This window comes from Festucalex cinctus, chromosome 5 (assembly GCF_051991245.1).
Source record: "Festucalex cinctus isolate MCC-2025b chromosome 5, RoL_Fcin_1.0, whole genome shotgun sequence".
Classification (NCBI taxonomy): Eukaryota; Metazoa; Chordata; class Actinopteri; order Syngnathiformes; family Syngnathidae; genus Festucalex; species Festucalex cinctus.
In genome coordinates this window covers 24,851,237-24,871,829 of record NC_135415.1, presented here as the reverse complement: position 1 = coordinate 24,871,829, position 20,593 = coordinate 24,851,237, and the positions used below count along the sequence as shown (strand labels likewise).

Here is a 20,593-nt window from a genome sequence, read left to right as displayed (position 1 = left end):
TGACAATTGAAAAGAAGTACAATGCAATTAAAGTTGAAAATAATACAAACTTGATTACTGGATTTTTTGGGGGGTACAACCTCACAATCAAAACCCATGTAAAAAATAAAATAAAAAAATTGTTCGTGACAATCCGATGTTTCTTAATGTGATTGTAAGGGGTGTTGAACTACACTACATCATATTGATTGCAGTGGTAATATCGAAGTAGAATAGATTGCATATGATGCAATGCTACACCACTGCAGACTAAACCATAACAACAAACTTGTTAATTTCTTGTACGTGTGTGTGAGCACAAACCTGTTTTTGACAACTTTTTGTGTTGATTCTGCCATGACAGAACTGCTTCAAAAGGTCAATTCCTGGAGCCTGCAAGTGTTTCCACACATAGATGTGCTCCAGGTTGTTAATGAGGCTTTCACATACTTTTGAAAGGGTTATATAAGAAATTAAAATGTACTAATTTTAGTATAAACGTCCACAAATAGGGAATGAGCACTTTGAAAAAAAATTCTGATTTTCAAGTCTATACTCTCTTCCTTATAAACTGTGATCTGCTTACTTTGCATTGCAAGTTTTGGATAAATGACAATATGGAAATGAACCTAATTGTGTCAGTACATATCAATGTGTTAGGTGGTGGTGTGCTGGATCCCTGTTAATAAGCTTCAGAGGGAGACCATTTTTCACAATGGAAATGGCTGCTCAGCAATATTTTTGTCTTGTTTCTGGATGCAACATTGTAGAAACAACTAAACAAACAAACAAACAAACAAACAGACTGCTGTCTGCTGCTTGTCTTGCAGAGAAGACATCGAAGGAGGTGATGTCCAACGGCGCCAGCGGCATGGATGTCATCCTGTCTTCACTCGAGGTCAGTTGGCACCACTTGATGCATGAATCTGCCTGCCGGTCTGTTTGCCTCCCTAAATTGCCAAACAAATTGTCTGGTTGCTGTAGAATATCTAATAAGCATGAAGACCCCTCAGCAAAGGCAAACACTTGCTATAATTGTAAATGAATGTGATGTTCTTTTAAAATGCAAACTGTTCAAGACTACAATTGACTTAATCAAGACCACTAATTTATGGTAATCTGACTCTTGACAGAGCACCCGGGACACCCAGACCACTATGAACATCCTGTCCATACTCAGCGAACTGTTGACCTTGGGTGAGTAGAGATGTTGACCTTGACTTATATCCAGACAGTTTGAAAAGGGAACAAATGCAACAGTGAGTTTTTCAGTGACTAACTAGGGATCAGTTGCACAGGAAAAAACAAAAAACAAAAACATTGTGTCAATCGTGAACTGCGTATATGTGGGGGATTACTGTATTTGTAATCGGAAATGAACTCTGCTTGAAGAAAACAAATCAGGTTTTAATATACATTGCATATGATAAACTATTGCATGATGCTTGGTTGGGATCAATTGTGATCCATTTCTTATACTTAACTCATTCACTCCCAGCCATTTTCACTGAAGCAAACCCCTCCGCTCGGCTGTTTTACTGGATTTTGACTGATTTTGCAATCCCACAGAATATTGTGTTCTGTTGCTGTAAAAACATGAAACCTGCCAAAAGAAAAATTAGACTCTATTCTTTCATCAGGAAAAAAAATATATATTTGTGTTTGTTTCTGTTTTGCAGCAATTAGCATTAGAATATTGCTAAGTTTCATCATTATTCACATTCCTGTTAGAAACACTGGCAAAAAGAGCGTGTTGCAACATGGCCCTGGCTGATCTCTTATACTCTGCTACCAACTGCTGGCCATTTTTTCTAATAACTACCATTGCTTTAAGCGACCTCTTCAGGTCAGAAGCTGCATCAAACACTTCTGCATGTGCTTGCATAAAAAACAAAAAATCAAATAAAACAAAAAACAAAACAAAACGTATAACTACGCTTTTGGGAGTGAAGTATTATATAAGTATCATTCAAACCCAAAAACGTATTTACACGGTTTTGGGTTTGAATGAGTTAATGTTTTCTAAAGTAGCAGCATTTTACACTAGGTTTCCCCATCTCCCTTGGCACTTTTTTAAGGACTGCTTTTTACCATTACTAGTTATTATTATGATCACATTGAAATTGTTTTAATTGGATTTGTCTTTTTACTGGTTTAGGCAAAGGACGCAGGGTGGGGGTCTTCGTCTCAAAAGGAGGAACAGCAGTGTTACTCCGCATTCTCATCAGCGCCAACAAAGAGTTTCAACCCAACGAGGAGCTCATGTTGCAGGTTCACTCCCTACTGGCCAAGGTGGGCCCAAAAGGTAGGACCTTTTGAAAATACCATATGGGGGATAATATGTACCAGACCACCTGCAATAGGAGAAAATCACTGAGATAGAGAGACCATATACTTTTTTTTTTTTTTAATATATAGTTGTACCCTCCCAGAGATTTGAAACACATTTAAATAATAACATAACAGTATACTTTACTGTTTTTGTAGCATTCAATAACCAGCTGAAAAGTGCATTTGCGATTGCAGCATCACAGTAGGAAAGCATATTGTACTGTCAAATCCCATAAAAAATGATTGCTCTAAACTGCAGATTTCTGCGACAGACAAGTAGATTGCAATGTAGCGGTGCCGAGCTCGGTGAACCATGATATTGCGGCGGACCGGTGCATTGCACGAGAAGTAGTACTAGGCATTGCATTGATGACCTTTAAGCCTTTGTGTGTGTGTGTGCATGTCTCGGTGCGTTTGTGTGCAGACAGGAAGTTGGGCGTGAAGGCACGTCTGACTGGCGCTCTGAACATCACAATAAACCTGATCAAGAAGAACCTCCAAAATATCAGGCTGCTACTGCCATGCTTGCAGGTTGTTAGGGTGTACTCAGCCAACAGTAAGTCAATTACAACTTTACTCAATTGTCATTCATTCTCCGCCAAAAAAATAAAATAAAATAAAAAAGTTTGATATTTGATTTTGCCTGTACTCTGTGAAGTTTTGAACGCTGTATCCCTGGGCAAAAGCGGAGCTGTAGAGCTGATGTTCAAGATTGTGGCACCGTACAGCAAGAAGAACACGAGCCTGATCAAGTGCGTATATGCAAAGCAACCACATGACACGGCCAAATGTTTTGTTGCCTATTTCCAAAAGTGACTGTAAATGAACCTCTCTAATTTACATACCATCCCCACGCTGAGTTTCTCTGAAGCTCTTCTCAGACCAGTGTTAGCTGAAATTATACATTAGCCATTATTATATTAGCCATAGTAACAAAAACTGTACTCCTTATTTTCGTGAGACAGAACAGCCTAAATCGTGAAGAAAAAAAAATCACAATGTCTAATAAACAACAACCTAGCTGCATTTGTAATTATCTTCTCTGTTTGACTCTATAGGCTCTCTGTCGATGCACTGGTTGCTCTGCTCAAATCAAGTGAGTATTAATTATACTGTGCACTAGTTTGATGTGTGACTGTCTGAGGTCGTGCTGTTTTGGTCTGGGGGTGAGCTTTAAAAACAATTTCCTTGATTGATAATTAGGATAAATGATCAAAACCACTTCAAAATTGATATAGGATGCAAAAATCCAAGCCTATGCAATGATGTGCATACAAAAACATAGAAGCAACAGCAATTAAACAATTAAAACAGAAATAAAAGCATAAAATGGCCATTTAAAATAATCAGTAAGGAGACAGATAGGAGTGGATCTGAGGTTAAAATGCAGGTACAAATTTATTCAATGTTGTAAGCAGGGATGAAGACGCAAAATGCATGTGCAATAAATTTACTGGTTTCCATTTTCTATTTATAAATGCATGAAATTCCGAAACTTTGAGACAAACAACCACTCACACTCACAAGCACACCTCGGGACAATTTGGAGCGCCCAATGAACCTGCCATGCATGTCTTTGGAATGTGGGAGGAGACCGGAGTGCCCGGGGATGACCCACGCAGGCACGGGGAGAACATGCAAACTCCACCCAGGAAGGCCGCAGCCCGAAACCGAGTCCTCAGAACTGGGAGGCGGACATGCTAACCAGTCATCGACCGTGCCGCCAGCCATGAAATGTCATACTAAAACTGCTGTGAACTTAGAAAAGTGCCTTGAATTGTACTTTTATTTGTATTTTAATTTTTTGAATTTTCATCCCACTTCACACCAAAGTAAATTCAAAATACACTTTCTGCATGACGATTTTGCATGGGGGCCATTTTTGCAATCCAAAAACTACGGTTAACCACAGTTACTCATTTAACAAATGCAATATAACAATTCACTGATGCAAATCCTTTTTCATGGCACTGTACTTAATTGTATCCTCTCATCCTCCATGCAGAGACAAATGCTCGGCGGGCAGTGGAGGGCGGCTACGTTCCCACCCTGCTCACCCTCTACCTGGACTGGCACCGCAAAGACACGTGGCATCGTCATAAAGCGATCCGCAAGGGGCTGCTGGGTTGTCTGCGCAACGTCACCAACATCAAGCTGGGCAGGCGGGCGTTCACGAAAGCCGACGGCATGCGCATTCTGTACAACTCTTCCTGTGTGAGTGAGAGATGTTGAATGAATGTATTGCTTGATTGTCATGTGCAGTCAAAAGTTCCGAGGCCAAAGGTTATCGTGCATTTTAGCCCAGTACTAAAATGTAATCTTTTTTTTTTTTTGAGTAGTGTTATTTCCACTGTGGAATTTTTCCAGGAGTGTCTCACAGTGCGCACCTTGGATCCACTTGTCAACGTTTCAAGTCTCATCATGAGGAAGTGCTTCCCAAAAAATCGCCTGCCTCTACCTACCATCAAGTCTGCTTTCCATTACCAGCTGGAGCACGTGTTGCCTTCAGGGCCGGTCGCACAGCTCTACAGCCAACTCCCTGAAGGTGAGAAAACGTGTGCTAAAAACATCAAGGGGGGCTCCACATCGATTCCAACACTTCAATGCAAGGACATGCGCGCGCACACATACACTCGAGTAATATTTCTCGTACACTGCTACACTTACAGGAAGAACACATGCTCAGCTCTCCAGCAAGCCCTTAAAGAAGGGTAAGACTATTCAAGACAAGCAGAGAATAATATTTGCCATTCGTCATGCTTGCATGAGTCATCACTAAACTAGCATTATACATGCATCATATAATATTTGTTCCATGCTGTCTAAGATAATTTCCTCATGTGTAGTGTAAATACAGGATAAAACATTGTGCTATAATATTGATAGTGAAAAGTTCTACTGTTTTCTCTCCAAGACGCCTTTCACGCCATTTTTTGGCTGCAGAGATACATTAATCTAAAACCATAAACAGTGGACTCCAAAGAATAGTTGAACACTTTTAGAAATAATAGATGTCGACTGAATCTGTTTCATCCACAAACTTTCCCCAACATGAAACGTTTATTGACCAACCCTTCTCTTTAGTTTTTTGTCACACCCAATTCTAATTTTAAGAAAATATTTTCTATTGTTTTAGAACTTTAAATGGGTCAATTTGACCTGAGGTATAACATGGTTCTTGATTTACATTTAACTGTCACTTCCTCGACCCATGTTAATAATATAATCTTAAATAAAATAAAAATACTAAGGTGATCATGTTGCATTTATGTCCTCACTTTTCCTGTCATGCTAGTGTAAAAAAGTGAACCACATAAAACATTGATACTCTGTAGACCTGGAATAACAGGCATAATACATATTAGCAGCCAAAATTATTGGGACACCACTGGAGTCTATTGCTTTGAATGCATACATTCTTCAATTAACACCCATTTTATATGCTCCCAATGTTCAAATAAAGGGCATTTAGAGGACTATACATGTTCCTCTCTGTCAGGTTTTATATTAATCCGCATTTATCAGTAATATAAACATTCTTTATTTTGAAGAATTTCAATATCACCATTTTACACTCAGCCCAAGGCTCTAAGCTGCATTTGTATGCGTTTTGCACTGGAGCAGCTGGCAGCTTTATAGCGGCTGCAGAGAACAAGGGAGTTGGATGACCTGGTCAAGGACACCACTGATTCAATAAATTCAGGCAATCTAGCCCACGGCTACTAAAATTGGCTGGCGGAAACCAAATTGCTGTTGGTATTAATTGTGTCAAGAGGACAGTGACGTTACCATTTTTCTCCTATTACACTTGTCATTTTAGTCATCTCCATTGTTATGTACTTGAAGAAATTGTCCTCTTTCTTCAGAAAATGTTATCATTTCATCATGGCTGCATGCTCTTTGTGTTGAGAGACTTCCTGATATGATTATCCCTTACAGGAATAGTATATTCATCTAGAGAATGATGTAAGATGTGCCAGTTTTAAAGGTAGTAATTGATGTGCTATGTGCATGTTTCCTCCACCAGTGGACGACGTGGTGGATGACAGTGACGATAACGACACAGAGGCAGACACGGAGAACGATACGGAGAATGAGGAAGATGAGAAGGATTGTCGCTCACTGGTAACTCTCACACTGTACGTAAGTAAATTAGTGTTTTTGCCGATATTATGAACTGTATGTCCTTTTAAACAGAATGATGATATAGAAAAGGATATAAACAAGCTACACCCCCAGATGCTCCCCAGCCGACCTTATGAAGAGTTGCGAGTGTATGAGAAGTTTTTTGTGGAGCTGTCTCAAGACTTCCAGGTAGGGCAGAACGATTGTGTAAAATAATGTACATAATGATTTGAAACAATATTGGACATGGTTTTGCATAAGGATAATATTATAAAAAGGGTGTCAAAATTAGTGCATTAATTTTGAGTTAATTGAAAGTTCCTTTAACACCACAATTTTTATTTTATTTTATTTTTATTTTTATTTTTATTTTTTATTTTTTTACACACAAATTAATGGCCGTCCCTTACTTGGAAAACCTGTACTGGGGGAATTCCATTTGCAACGCAGCAGACAAAATTTAGCAGTGAATTTAATAATAATGCATATATTAGTGGTGACTGGGGTAAAGTTGTATTTTACAATTTTAAAAATGTGCAGAACAAAAAAAATAAAAAAATACTTCGTTAAATATTAGCTGTCTCTTTATATGAAAAGAAAAGTGAGTTGTCACTGTCTTACAAATGTAATTATGCCATCTAGTGGCAGAAAAATGACCTCAACACAAATCAATATCACACTCAATTGTCCCCAATTTATAGTACATTACATCTTTTTCAAATGTAACTCAATTTCATGAATTATTATATTACTGTATCAATTACTAAAAGATGCAGCCATATATATTTTTATTAGTTTAACATTTTTTCCTAATAACAAGAACAAAAAAAATAGTTTTTGTACATTTAGAGCAGATATAAAATGTGTGATTAATTGTGAGTTAACTATTGAGGTTATGCAATTAATTACGATGCAAAATTCGGCTGACACCCCTAATTACAATATATGGCATGTGAAATAGGAGTTTCCCAATGAATTTTCATATTTATTTTATTCTCATTAAATATTTTTTTTTTAACATTTATTCATATTTTACAATTAGATGAATATTATTTTATTTGTTGAGGCAGACTATAAAGAAGCAATAAGTAGCGTACTGTAGCTTCCTAGAACATGAACACAGAGGATGGAGAACAACATTGTGGCGGAGTGTTCACATATTGTCCATGTTTCTCCACTCTAGGGTTTTAACTTTGAATCCTCCACCACATCTCCATCGGCTCAATCCGCTCAGCCCATCGTTGTGCCCACAGCTCAGGAGTTGTCCCCGAATCACGTCACACCACAGATGGCTCATCATGTCGGCGACGCTCCCACTCCCGCTCTTCATCCTTTACAGCTGGACACCAGCGATTTTGCCAAGGACTTCAAGAAAAAGTTGGAAGCGCGTAATCCACCCGTGGAGCCGGAACTGTCACAAGCGTCTGAATGCGTCACCTTAAATGCGGACGAGTTGGGAATTAAACAAAAAAAATCTCCCGTCAGTGCACCAAAGCACACGCCGTCATCTCTGCATTTGGAGGGCATCACCATTCGCTGTTTAACAGCAGCAGCAGCAGCAGCAGGAGGAGGAGGATCAGACTGCGGCTCGGAGGGCGCGGAGGATGAAAGCGGCGAAGGGGCCGTCCTGGAGGTGCCCGACACGGCTCAGCTTCTCCCGCTGCATGACCTGGACCTTTACGTGGAGATGGTGAAGGGGACAAAATCTGTGCCGCGCTACACCGAGGTGGCCTATCCGGACTACTTTGGACACGTGGCTCCCACATATAGAGAGCCCCTTCTGGAGAGGACGTACGGGGTCCAGAGGTGAGAAAACGCAGTTGGTGAAAATCATTTGATAGTTTTAATACAATGATGCAGTTTAGAGTAGCACGATGATGAAATCAAATGTATTCTTCTAGCATGTCGAAATTGACTTAACTGTTACGACCGTCCAAGAGGCATAAAAAAAAAAAAAATGACAGACAGGAAAATGACCAAGAGAGGGAGACAACAAGTAGCCTGACGGGTAGCCAAGCAGTGCCCTGATTTCTCAGACCAAAAAGAAAAACATGAGGGTGGAGAGGGAAAAAAACCCTCTCCAGACTATGCTCTTGTAAGGGAGGAGCACTGTATGGAGACGGGACGGAGCTAGTCAATAGTTGCATGTCTATTAATCTCATCCTGAAAATGCAATAAAGCTTCTAAATTTGCTCACGTAACCATGCAGGTCCAAGATTTTCCAGGATATCGAGAGGTTGATTCACCCAAACGACATCATGGATAAAGTCGTTTACGATCTTGACATTCCCCGGTATGTTTTAATTTTTTCTTCTCATGCTTTTTTTTTTTTTTTTTGGTTACATGAGTTACTTTGACTTTTCTTGCAGTTGTCCCGTGGTTGTAGGCAATGCTGAGTCGCTGAGGTTCAACTCTCAGTTTGAGTCTGGCAACCTTCGGAAGGCCATTCAGATAAGGAAGTACGCGTGCAAATCTGTTCGCTTTGTGACGACAAAGTGTTCTTCTTTTTTTAGTCGGTACATGATATGATTATTGTGCGCAGGTACGAATATGACCTGATTCTGAACTCGGACATCAACAGCAACCACCACCACCAGTGGTTTTACTTTGAGGTGAGCGGCATGCGCGTGGGAGTCAATTACCGCTTCAACATAATCAACTGTGAGAAGTCCAACAGTCAATTCAACTATGGTGAGATTGCTGCTACACCTTGCTCATTATGAAATAACATTTTGTAATGTGTTTTTTTAAAAGGAAAAATGGCACCTATAATATTGCACTTTATAAAAAACATGCAATAATGAACTGGGTTGAGTTGGGTTCACTGCCATCATACAGGGCCAATTTTTGCTTGCAAGTTTAATCATCGGCCAAACAAAAGCTCATATCTTGAAAGACTACAAAGTTACATTGCTCGTATCTCAAAGTACCACTGTGTATACAGTGTGTGTCTGTTAATGTCTGTGTGTGTTTGTTTAGGCATGCAGGTGCTGATGTACTCTGTTCAGGAGGCCATCAGTGGTGGGCCTCGCTGGGTCAGAACAGGAACAGACATCAGTTACTATAAGTAGGTCGGATTCATATAGAAAAGAAAAATACAGTGATATCAATTAGTATGTTTGAAGAGCTGCCTTTTCTTTCATAATGGTCTTTATTTGCCCTGCGATTCCAATTTTATTCACGTAAAATATTTTTATGAAGAAATATTACAACTTCGTGTGACCCAAAATTCCAACTTTATCAGATTGTTTCTGCTTTGAAGGGCCTGATTACTGCGAGTCAAATATTGTAGAATTATTTATTTTTTTTTTCACAACTATATTGTCACAAAATTGTGATTTTTTTTTCTTTTGTTCATTTTTTTTAAATAACATTAATTACTTTTTTTTCTTTTAAAATTCTGTCTATTTATTTTTTTAATTACAACTTAAATTTTAGGGAAATTCTTTTTTCTAATGACATTGTTACTGTAGTTCACCTAAATCCTGACTTAATTCACATAATTGATGTTTTATTTAACATTATTCCAACTTTATTTGTTGTAAAGTTACTTTAAAACTTTAGTAAAGTTTGTTTTAAATTATTTTAAATGTTTTTTTTCCCCTTACTATTATGACTGCATTTTCCTTGAAATTATTATTTTTTTTAAATTACAATATGTTTTTGTGATATTACAACTGCACTTTGATCACGTAACATTACACAAACTTTCAAAATTGTAATTTTTTTTCTGTGGATATTCAGATTTTTTTTTCTCTTCTGGTATGGAACTCCATTCAGATTAAATGACAAATTACAATATTTTGATTTTATTTTAAGTAAAATTGCAACTTTTTCACTCTACTACCTTTCATCTGAGAAAAAGAAGACTAATTGTATGTATTGCTCCAATTTTAAGGACTTTTTTCTTTTTCCTCAGGAACCATTTTGCCAGGAGTTCCATCGCAACAGGCGGTCAGAAAGGAAAGTCCTACTACACGATGACCTTCAGCACCATCTTCAACCACAAGGATGATGTCTGCTACTTTTCCTATCACTATCCGTACACATATTCCTCTCTTAAGGTATATATGATTACAGATAGCCTAGTGTTGGCGTGATATTTAGGAAGTGAAATGCAAATGAGTTACGTTGTATATTGGCAGATGCACTTGTCAAAGCTAGAGGCTAGGAAAGCGCCCGATATTTACCTGCGACAGGACGTCCTGTGCGAGACGCTGGGGGGAAACAGCTGCCCGCTCCTCACCGTCACCGCCATGCCAGTGTCCAATTCCAGTGATCACATCTGCCAGTTTAGTGAGTCAACCTAGCAAACCTTGTTTTGACTCTTGAGCAATAACAACACAACAAGTTGTCTGTTTTCGTCTGTTTTTGGTCACATACGATTAGAAATTTTTGTCATAATGTTACGACTGTATTTCTCCTAAAATTACAACTTTATTCCAATAAATTTATAACTTTTTATATTTGTCCTAAAATTACAATGTTAGTTACAAAAATTCCAACCCTTCTCCTAATATTTCAGCTTGGTCTATAATTAGCTCTTTATTCACTTAAATTGTGATCTTTGCTCTTGTAGTATTACAACTTTATTTCACATTAAATTAACTGTATTTGTCCTATTAAAAAAAAAAAAATCTCCTATGTAATATTGTTCTCTTAAAATCATTCGCATTTAAATATAGGCCACATTTGTTCATACTAAAATTCTGTTTGTTTGTGAAATTCTGAATTCTTTGTTTGTCCTAAGATGACACCTTTTGGTCAAATTTTATGTATTTTTATATACGAATGCCATAATAACTTATGACTTTGAGTAAAATGTAATACTTTTTTTTTCTTGTAATGGTTTGTCATAAAATTCTGACCTTTTTCACACAGAATTACAACCTTTTTTTCTTAATATTATGACAATATTTGTCCTGCAGTTACGTTTTCTTAACAGTATGACCAACATTTTATAAATTTTACTCTCGTGAAATTAAAATTGCAGTTTAAAAGTAAAACAAAAAAGAAGAAAAGTAAAAAAAGATCTTCCCTCTCTGCAGGAAATCGTCCATTGATCTTCCTGTCAGCCAGAGTGCACCCTGGGGAAACCAATGCCAGCTGGGTGATGAAAGGGACGCTGGAGTTCCTGATGGGTACGAGCCTGCTGGCAGCCGCTTTGAGAGAGTCCTACATCTTCAAGATCGTGCCCATGCTCAACCCTGATGGCGTTGTCAATGGAAAGTGAGTACTGCCGGTGTGCAAAATGGAGACAGACTAGACCGGCGGCTTTTAAACATTGTGCTTTTGTTTTGTTTTAGTCATCGTTGTTCTCTGAGCGGGGAAGATTTGAATCGGCAGTGGCAGAACCCCGATCCTGAACTGCACCCAACTATCTACCACACCAAGAGCCTGCTGCAATACCTCGCGCACACGCAAAGAGCACCGCTGGTACCACCTCTTATTGGATCAATGTGGCGATATTATTTAGAGCAGTCTTTATATTTAGTGAAGTGATTTGTGATGTTACACGTATGTGCGTGTGCTCAGGTGTTCTGCGACTACCACGGCCATTCCAGAAAGAAGAACGTCTTCATGTACGGCTGCAGTTTGAAGGAAACAATATGGCAGTCCAACATCAGCGCGGCGTCCAGTGACATAGATGAGGACCTCGCATACAGGGTTAGCGCACGCACACAGCGACCACGCACATTGGTCCGCTCCCGGTTCTCACTAGTCCCGATGTTTTCAGGCCCTTCCAAAGATCCTGTCCCAGATCGCGCCGGCCTTCAGCATGGCCAGCTGCAGTTTCGTGGTGGAGCGCTCCAAGGAGTCGACGGCGCGCGTGGTCGTGTGGCGGGAGATCGGCGTGCAGCGCAGCTACACCATGGAAAGCACTGTATGCGGATGCGACCAGGGCAAATATAAGGTAACGTCTTGTGACCACGCCAAGTCACATTTTGTTGGTCATCTGTTAATAATAAATGGTTTGCATCCTTTTTTTGTTGCACAACTGCTAAGAGGGAAGCTTCCACCAGGTGGTGCTGCAGCCCTTTTTTTTTTTTTAGCCTACTGCCTTATTCAACAGCCTGCCATGACTACAGAGGCACTGTTGTGATGGAAGACTTTGGGCATTGAAAAGTACCCCCGTTGTTTTGTGCATGAAAGGCTTTGTCCAGATGCAGGGTCCGACATTAAGCCTTTTTGGGTGGTGGTGGCCCTGTCAGAGTCATGATGTTATAATAATATTCCATTTTCATATTCCAACTATTTAAATGTATAATGTTAACTTTTAATTTGGTTTGTTTTTCCTAATCATTTACTTCCAACAATTCCAGGTTGTTTTGGTGATAAAAGTTATTTGGTCTTTAAACACACACACACATTTTTGTAATGTGGAATCGTGAGATGTGAAGGAGCACACGAATCTGGCCCAACTTTGGCCTTCCTGCATAGAATGAACAAAAAGCGCTCTGTGAATGTGTGGTTGACTGTGTGTGTACTGTATGTGTGTGACCACTTCTTCATAGAGACTTCAAGGACTCGTACAACAATACACATGAATCTGTATTTCCTGTAATGGAATTGCAGCATATGAACATGTATTGACAGAAAAACCTTGACATGCAATTGATCTTATGATGAATCTATATCCGTGCAGGGTTTTCATGTTGGCACCCGAGAGCTGGAAGAAATGGGAGCGCAGTTCTGTGTGGCCCTTCTAAGGCTCAAGAGAATGACGGGGCTTCACAGCCATCAGCACCTGCTGGACTTGGAGAGCGACCTCAAAAGCGAGCTCATTGGGACTCAGCCTAAAGTAGTCAGGTTAGAAATGACACTGCAGTTGATTGCTTAGAAAGATAACAAAATGAGACTTAAAGTGGTCAGTGTTGCTAAATAGCATTGGAGAGAAGCCTGTGGCGGCCGTGTTGAGTCACATGACTTGGACTCGAGTCAATTGAAGTCTCAAATCAGATGATATGACCTGCGACTTGCTTGACCTTGACTTCAAATCCATGGCCTGACAAGTTTATTTATTTATTTATTTATTAAATATAATATGTCTTTTGTTTTAGAAAGAAAAGTTCTTTTTTTGTGTGTGTCATGCATGCCACCATTCTGGAAAAGGCCATTCTGGCCACGATCTGGCCACAGACAAAAATTGAAAGGTTGATATAGTTTACTGGTTGAGCAATTGTCAACAAAGATGAATGCATTCGGATTCAAGGGTTATCGTTTTGATGAAACCGTGAAAAAGGCAATAGCAACATGCAAGGTTTGAAAATTGAAAATACGAGAGGCAACATCTATGACATTTTACTTTCACCTGGCAATCACAGGTAGGCGAGGAAGGCAGCAAAATGAAAGTATACCTACATTTACTCCCAAAAACTTTAATTATTATTTAACTATTTTAAATGTTTTAAGTGTCCAAAGACATTTTTTTTTTTTTTTTAATGCTAGAGCATACAGAACGCTTTAATGCAGCCTCTGAACTGTAGAGAATGGTTGAAGAAATGGTAGTAATTACAAAAACGGCCAGCAGGTGGCAGCAGAGTATGAGAGATCAAGCAGGGCCATGTTGCAAACAGGCTGATTTCCCCAGAGTTCTAAACCGATTTGTAAATAACAATGAAACGTAGCTATATTCTAATGCTAATTGCTGCAAAACGTAAACAGATATAAATACTTTTTTTTCCTGATGAAAGAAGAGACTCTAATCTTTCTTTTGGTAGGTTCCATGTTTTTATAGCACTAGAACACAATATTATGTGGGCCTTGTAAAATCAGACAAAATCCAATAAAACAGCCGGGGCCGAGGGGGGCTGAGAGTGAAAGAGATAAATAAATAAGCATAAACATGCATAGATAGATCCACTTTGAGTACATTTCTGGTTGTGAGCGTGACCACCTCATAGATGAGGTGACAGTGTGGCTTTTTATAAGATTTAATGTGTACAAAAAGACAACTTGTCACCTCTGCTGTAGCTAACATTCAACATTCTCTTCCAAACAACAACAGACAACAAATCGTAACAACAAGCCATTTGTTTACGTAATCATATGGATGTTTGCCGTCTCTGTTAAGACAGTTGATGGCTTTATTCCCCAAACCACTTAACGCTCACCCTCCTCCACCACCCCTCCCATGAGCATCTTCCTCTGGCCTTCTCCTTCTCCTCTGCCCTCATATTGATACGTGTTCATTCATCATTGATGCCTTTGATCATTAAGGGACTCGCAATGTTCTCTCCTCGGAGATTGGATGCTCTCAGGCTGGCAGACCCGCTCGCCCGCCCATGCTAGCACTTAGCATTTAATAGGTCGTCATTGCAATGATATTGTGGCCATTGGGAGCGTCTGCCAGTTTGTAAAAGGCAAGATACGGTCAGTGTGTGCGTGGATGTAAATGATGATGCACATGTGTAGTGTAGAATGGAGGAAAGAGATATTGGAACCCAAAGAAAAGGACATTTCCTGTTCACTCGCAACTCTCATCACCATTACACGCACACATTTACAGGGCACCATTTGTGTGTCTGTCTCCCACTTGTACGGGCACGACACTGGAGAGACGGATCACATTTCAGACCATTAACACCATTAAAAAGCCACTAAAGCCACTAAAACCTCAAAAGATGCTGCAGGCGTTTAAGCATTGGGACCCACGGGCAACGGAAGAAAGGGAGACTTTTTTTTTGTAATAATGGATAAACATATTCAAATCTTATGCATTTAAAAGCTTGAGAGGCCTTTTAATAATATGCAGTGGCTTTTTAGCTTTCTATATGAAGACAAAATCGCAGGAACATTTTTGCATGTTACATTAGCATATTTTTTGGATTATAAGTCATTCTAGGTCGCACCAGTCAAAACAAAAATATCATGAAGAAGGAAAAACATACAAGTTGTACTGCATTATAAGACCAAGAAAAGTACACCTCGGACTCTCACTCAAAATCCCCATTCGGCAACCACCAAGTTCTGGTTGGATTTGAAACTTCCACTACTAACTTTCGGAAAAAAAAAAAAAAGGCTTCCCTTAACTGGAATGCTGTGTCATCCCGGGTGGTGACGGATCAGAATTTTTGTATTTATTTATTTATTTATTTATTTATTTTAAATTCATCATAAATCATTGAATATTGTCGGCCACTCTCCATTTCAGAAGGTGGCGGTAATGCACCAAAAGTATTTGCCAACTGCCAAAGGAAAGTTGAAGGGAAAAAAAAATGGAAGAACAAAAGTAGTAGTAGTAGTAGTCACGGCAACTAATGTGTGTTGTTAGTTTGCAGCAAAGATTTACAATTTACAGCGCCAAAAGCCGTAATAATCGACCAGCATATTCTACCTTTGTCCACAATGTAATGCGGGATTATAGTTGAGGTAAGCCTTTTTTTAATAATAATAAAATATATATATATATATATATATATATATATATATATATATAAATAAATACAAAAGAAGAAAATAGTTGAGGTAATACTTTTTTTATAATAAAAAAAGAAATATATATATATATATATATATATATATATATATATATATATATATATATATATATATATATATATATATAAAATTCAAGAAATAAATACATTTTAAAAAAAGGAAAAAAGAAAATTAAAAAAATGTTGAGGTAAGCCATTTTACACTAAAAATAAAACTTTTGCTAACTACAACTCGTTGGCTGACGTCAACATGATTAGCTGAGAACAGGGATTTTGAGTGTGAATCTGAGCAATTGTAATATATAAAAGTCACACCTGAGTATAAGTCTCAGGATCAGCCAAACTATGAAAAAAAAGTGGTTTATAGTCAGGAAAATACTTAATTGTTACATAAGGATGTTGTATTTAACAGAATAGTTTCTCGACAAAAAAAGTAACTAATGTGCCTTTTGTCCCTATATCAATGCGGGAAATTGATTTTATATACAGTATACTGAGTTGCGAGATTGGTCACGTAAGCCATATGACATTTTGTTTGGTGGTGTGCCGTGAAAATTCTCAGATTTTAAATATGTGCCTTAGCTCAAGAACGGTTGGGAAACACTGCTTGAGTCAACTAGTAGTGTTGATGATGCGGCATGTGTGTTTGTGTGGCCAGCAGCTGCCCCACCACCTACGTGATGGACGAGGATGAGCCGTCCTTCTTGGAGGCGGTGGATTACAGCGCTGAGAGCAACGACGAGGACACCGAGGTGGACCTGGAGGCCGCCGCCGCCTCCGCCACGGACGCCGGCGACGTCGGCGATGCCGAAGTCCTGGAGCAGCTGTCGGACTCAGAGAACAATCACGACGCTTGGAAATCTGAGCCTGTCACCAGCAGCCAATGACTGATTTTTTTTTTCTAATTTATTTATTTTTTTTATAGTTTTTTTTTGTTTTGTTTTTTTAAACAGAGTTTCAATTCCAAAAACAATGAAAGTAACCACACATCTTCCAATCTAGACCACCCGTTGCCATCTGTCTTAAAGGCTGGATTTGCACTGCAAGTGCCCAATTCCCTATTTCCATGCATTTCCCTGAGACTATTTTCCAGCGTTTACCTGTACTGAATACAAAAATGCACATAAGTGTCAACATAGGGTAGCGACAACATTAATAAATAAATAATAGAAATGTTAAACGTTACATAGACTTTAGTTGGCTTGGACTAACTAAATATAGGTAACCTTACCAAAATTGGTCTCACCCCACATTTCCAATTAAATGATTTTTCTTGGTTTCATTTTTTTTTTTAATTCACAAAAACCTGGCATTTGAACAGGGGTGTGTAGACTTTTTATATAAACAGTACATTCTTTTATATTCTTCATTTTTCTGTCGTATTTTTTTCTCTTTTTTTTAACGCATAAAAATGTCTTCTGAATCTTTATTTGTAAAAAAATAAATAAATAAAAATAGTGATGTTAAAATAAATTATTTATGCTTTTTTTTTGTCCTCAAATTCTGATTGAATTTTCTTATGACTTTATTCATCAAAAAATTCTAATTTTAGTCATGTGAAATTATCACTTTTTCTTGTAAAAGTATATATTTATTTATGAAAAATTCAAATTTTTTCTTGCAATAGTCCAATTTGATTTGTCCTAAATTTATGACATTGGTCTCACAAAATTATCGATTTTTTTTCTCATAATATTGATACTTCATTTGTTCTTAAAATCCTTGTCCTTAGCATAAGATTGTCTTTATTTACATACATATACAAATGTCACATTTACTAATATGTATAGTTATATATGTATGTTTGAAAAAGATAAATAAAAACAAAAGACAGTAAATCATAGCTCCACAAAATTAAAATAACACAAAATGAAATTCCATGTACATTTTTTTTTTTTAGATTATTTATTTTTAGATTAATTTGCCGAAAAAGCCACTGGAAACACTTTTTTTATTTTTTTTTAAATACATAACATAGGCGCTTGTGCAATGCTGTATACATTAATGCATAAACATAAAATAAGGTCAAATTAAAAATTCCAAAAAAGGAATGACTTAAATCTTTTACATTTCAAAATTCTTTTTTTTTTTTTCCCCCCCCAGATTCATTTACCAAAAAAGACTTTGCAAACATTTTTGACATTTTGGATTTATTTTTATAAAACAGTAAAATTAATAAATACAAATTAAATGAGTGCAAAATTAAGAATACAACTTTTTTTTATTAATTCATTTATTTTATTTTATTTTTTCACTTTAACCCACACATTGCATTCGCTTGCCCCATGTAGTGTAAATCCAGCCTTTACACATAAACCTCCGCAACCGTGGAGTTTTGGGATGGTGGGTCTGTTTGACCCGCTGCTGTTTGGTGCAACCCTTAAGACAATCCCCCTGCAGAATAGGAGCAGTCGTGCACACCACAGATCATTTCTAAGAATTCCTCATGAACGTCCTTTCATAATGACCCTGGGGGGGCATCGGAGGCTCACACGAGCCTTCATGTTGACACGAAAGCGACCCTCCCCTGCCCTCTCTCAAAACCAAGACACCTGCCTTCTCACGCTCACCCTGCACTTTAACTTGTTTACTCCCCACTTCCTGTCTTAACGCGAGCTCTGCTGGAAATCCTCGCTACTGAATTCGAGTGTCACCCCGTGTCGAAGGACGTTTGACTACACTTGACCTCGCAAGCACCCTTTGCCCCCTTTAAGTGCAATGCACATACAGCGGAACCTTGAAAGCAAACTCGTAAAATTCTGTATTCCACCAGAAATGTTTTTGATCAGTTTCCTTGTTATCTTGCATCACCTCATGTGATATCTCAGCACATTTTTAGGGGTTCAACATTTCAAAAGAAAAATAGATTTTAGTTGTAACAATTATTGCTGTCGGTAATCTATTTCATCTAGTGCTTATCCTGTTTAGGGGAGCTGGAGCCTATCCCAGCTGTGACCATGCAAACCCGTGGCTGGTCACCAATCAGGGCACACATAAAAACAGACAACCATACTTATGTGACTGATGTAAAATATTGACATCAAAATATAAAGAGGTCATGCTCTATTATAAAAATAATAATAATAATAATAAAATATTTCCCCACAAATTTGCAAATCAGTTTTAATAAACATAAATTTCAACCCTTAAAAATATGCACAAAAAATATTCACAACACAATTGTTCGTCATAATGCCATACTGATATTTTCAGAATTGGTCTGAATTGATCAAATTATAATTTCTTGTTATTTAAAATAATGGTGTAGATCTTTTTTTTTTTTTTTTATTTGTTTGCCCATTATATTTTTTCTAGTCATAATTTCGTATGTACTAATTTAGAAGAATATAATTGTTTACATATTATTTTCAAATATTTTTACAATCATTTTATTCACATTTTTCACATCGCAATTGATTCCGTCCTCAATTTAAGTCATATTTGTTCAGATCATTTTAATAATAATTTTATAAATCATATTTTTGTCCTAACATTTCAAGCCATTTTTTCTACATTTTTTTACTTAATCCTTAAAATCACAATTTGAGCCATTTATTTTTCTTACTTGCTAATATCAGAAGTTGACTGTACTTCATTCGTAGGATTGCGAAGAAAACTTTTTTTTTTTTTTTTTTTTAGGCCCTCGTCATTTGTTGTTGAAGTTTAGCGAGTCTTTGTGGCTTTTACACGACAATGCATGATGCAATACGCTGTCCATAATTGGTCAATGATGGCCACAGTTTGACCCTGGCACGGATACATTTTGTCAAAAAGCTGCATTTAAACAATAACGAATATGAGGTTCCCACTTCAAGGTTCCACTGTTTGCCCTTGTGCCGTTTACCAACCAAAAAAAAATAAAAAAAAAAATGTGTTGATGACACAAATGTTGAATGTTCACAAAGACAGTGCAGTGTACACACGACACGCATTAGTAAATAACCTGCTTAAATGGACCAGAAAACACTTGTGATGTTTGTACCTTTCTATTTACCCGCTTGTATGTACTGTATGTGTGCAAGATGGTGCTTTTTGTGTATTGACAGTCCAACTATAGCCGAGCAGTCTTGCTTCACTTGCTTGTCAACATGCATTTGCTTTTCCACTTGTTGCTTTTTACCAAGATATTAATGGAGTATTATCGGAGATGCAACCTGTGTATATGTATATGAGGCATCTGAGCATGGGAGTGCCTAAGTGTGTGTGTGTGTGTGTGTGTGTGTGTACATTTTTTAAGTTATTCCATTATTCAGCCGCACTAATGCTTTGCTACTGTGTTCCCTCTCTCAATTTGATTACGCCCCCCTCACTCTCGCCATTTTCTCCCTCCATCAAAAACCTCTCCATCCTTTTTTTTTAAACTGCATTTTGTTTCACTCGCGAGCATCTTAACACAGTGCGTGTCCTTGTATGCACTGTATGTGTGTTTCTAATAGTGAAACAAATGGATTTCTTTTTTTTTTCTGTGCGCAGAAGCAAAGAGTCAAGAAGAGGCCAGAAATAAAATGTTAACGTGATCATTTGTGACTCAGCACTTTTATGGTTTAATGCTGCATTCGAGGATGGTCGGAAGTCGGAAATATCCGAGTTCAAACCAGGAAGTGCGTCCGGGAACGCCCCCTTGAACTTGGAAGTTCCACTCGCGAAGTCGGGGAAAAAAAGCCAAGGGACCCCGACTTCACCGGCGGACTACAATGTGACGTCACTCTGAATGGCAA

The 20,593-nt window shown here is 38.0% G+C and overlaps 1 protein-coding gene across 5 annotated transcripts in view; it reads left to right on the top strand.

Moving 5' to 3' along the window:
- Positions 1-20,392, top strand: part of agtpbp1 (ATP/GTP binding carboxypeptidase 1) — a 31,240-nt gene extending 10,848 nt beyond the window's left edge. For 2 of the 5 annotated variants that reach the window (XM_077521223.1, XM_077521225.1), the window contains exons 4-27: positions 810-877; positions 1,113-1,176; positions 2,138-2,284; positions 2,735-2,866; positions 2,969-3,062; positions 3,369-3,406; positions 4,316-4,524; positions 4,678-4,855; positions 4,980-5,021; positions 6,338-6,435; positions 6,508-6,624; positions 7,619-8,241; positions 8,645-8,728; positions 8,805-8,894; positions 8,978-9,126; positions 9,415-9,502; positions 10,355-10,499; positions 10,581-10,731; positions 11,484-11,664; positions 11,742-11,871; positions 11,971-12,102; positions 12,173-12,349; positions 13,082-13,245; positions 16,534-20,392. In XM_077521223.1, the coding sequence (XP_077377349.1) occupies positions 810-877; positions 1,113-1,176; positions 2,138-2,284; positions 2,735-2,866; positions 2,969-3,062; positions 3,369-3,406; positions 4,316-4,524; positions 4,678-4,855; positions 4,980-5,021; positions 6,338-6,435; positions 6,508-6,624; positions 7,619-8,241; positions 8,645-8,728; positions 8,805-8,894; positions 8,978-9,126; positions 9,415-9,502; positions 10,355-10,499; positions 10,581-10,731; positions 11,484-11,664; positions 11,742-11,871; positions 11,971-12,102; positions 12,173-12,349; positions 13,082-13,245; positions 16,534-16,762 (3,530 nt within the window). In that variant the 3' untranslated portion in view covers positions 16,763-20,392. The remainder of the gene's footprint in view (positions 1-809; positions 878-1,112; positions 1,177-2,137; positions 2,285-2,734; positions 2,867-2,968; positions 3,063-3,368; positions 3,407-4,315; positions 4,525-4,677; positions 4,856-4,979; positions 5,022-6,337; positions 6,436-6,507; positions 6,625-7,618; positions 8,242-8,644; positions 8,729-8,804; positions 8,895-8,977; positions 9,127-9,414; positions 9,503-10,354; positions 10,500-10,580; positions 10,732-11,483; positions 11,665-11,741; positions 11,872-11,970; positions 12,103-12,172; positions 12,350-13,081; positions 13,246-16,533) is intronic. The other 3 variants (XM_077521226.1, XM_077521228.1, XM_077521227.1) reach the window with 3 other exon arrangements.
- The last annotated feature ends 201 nt before the right edge of the window (positions 20,393-20,593 follow it).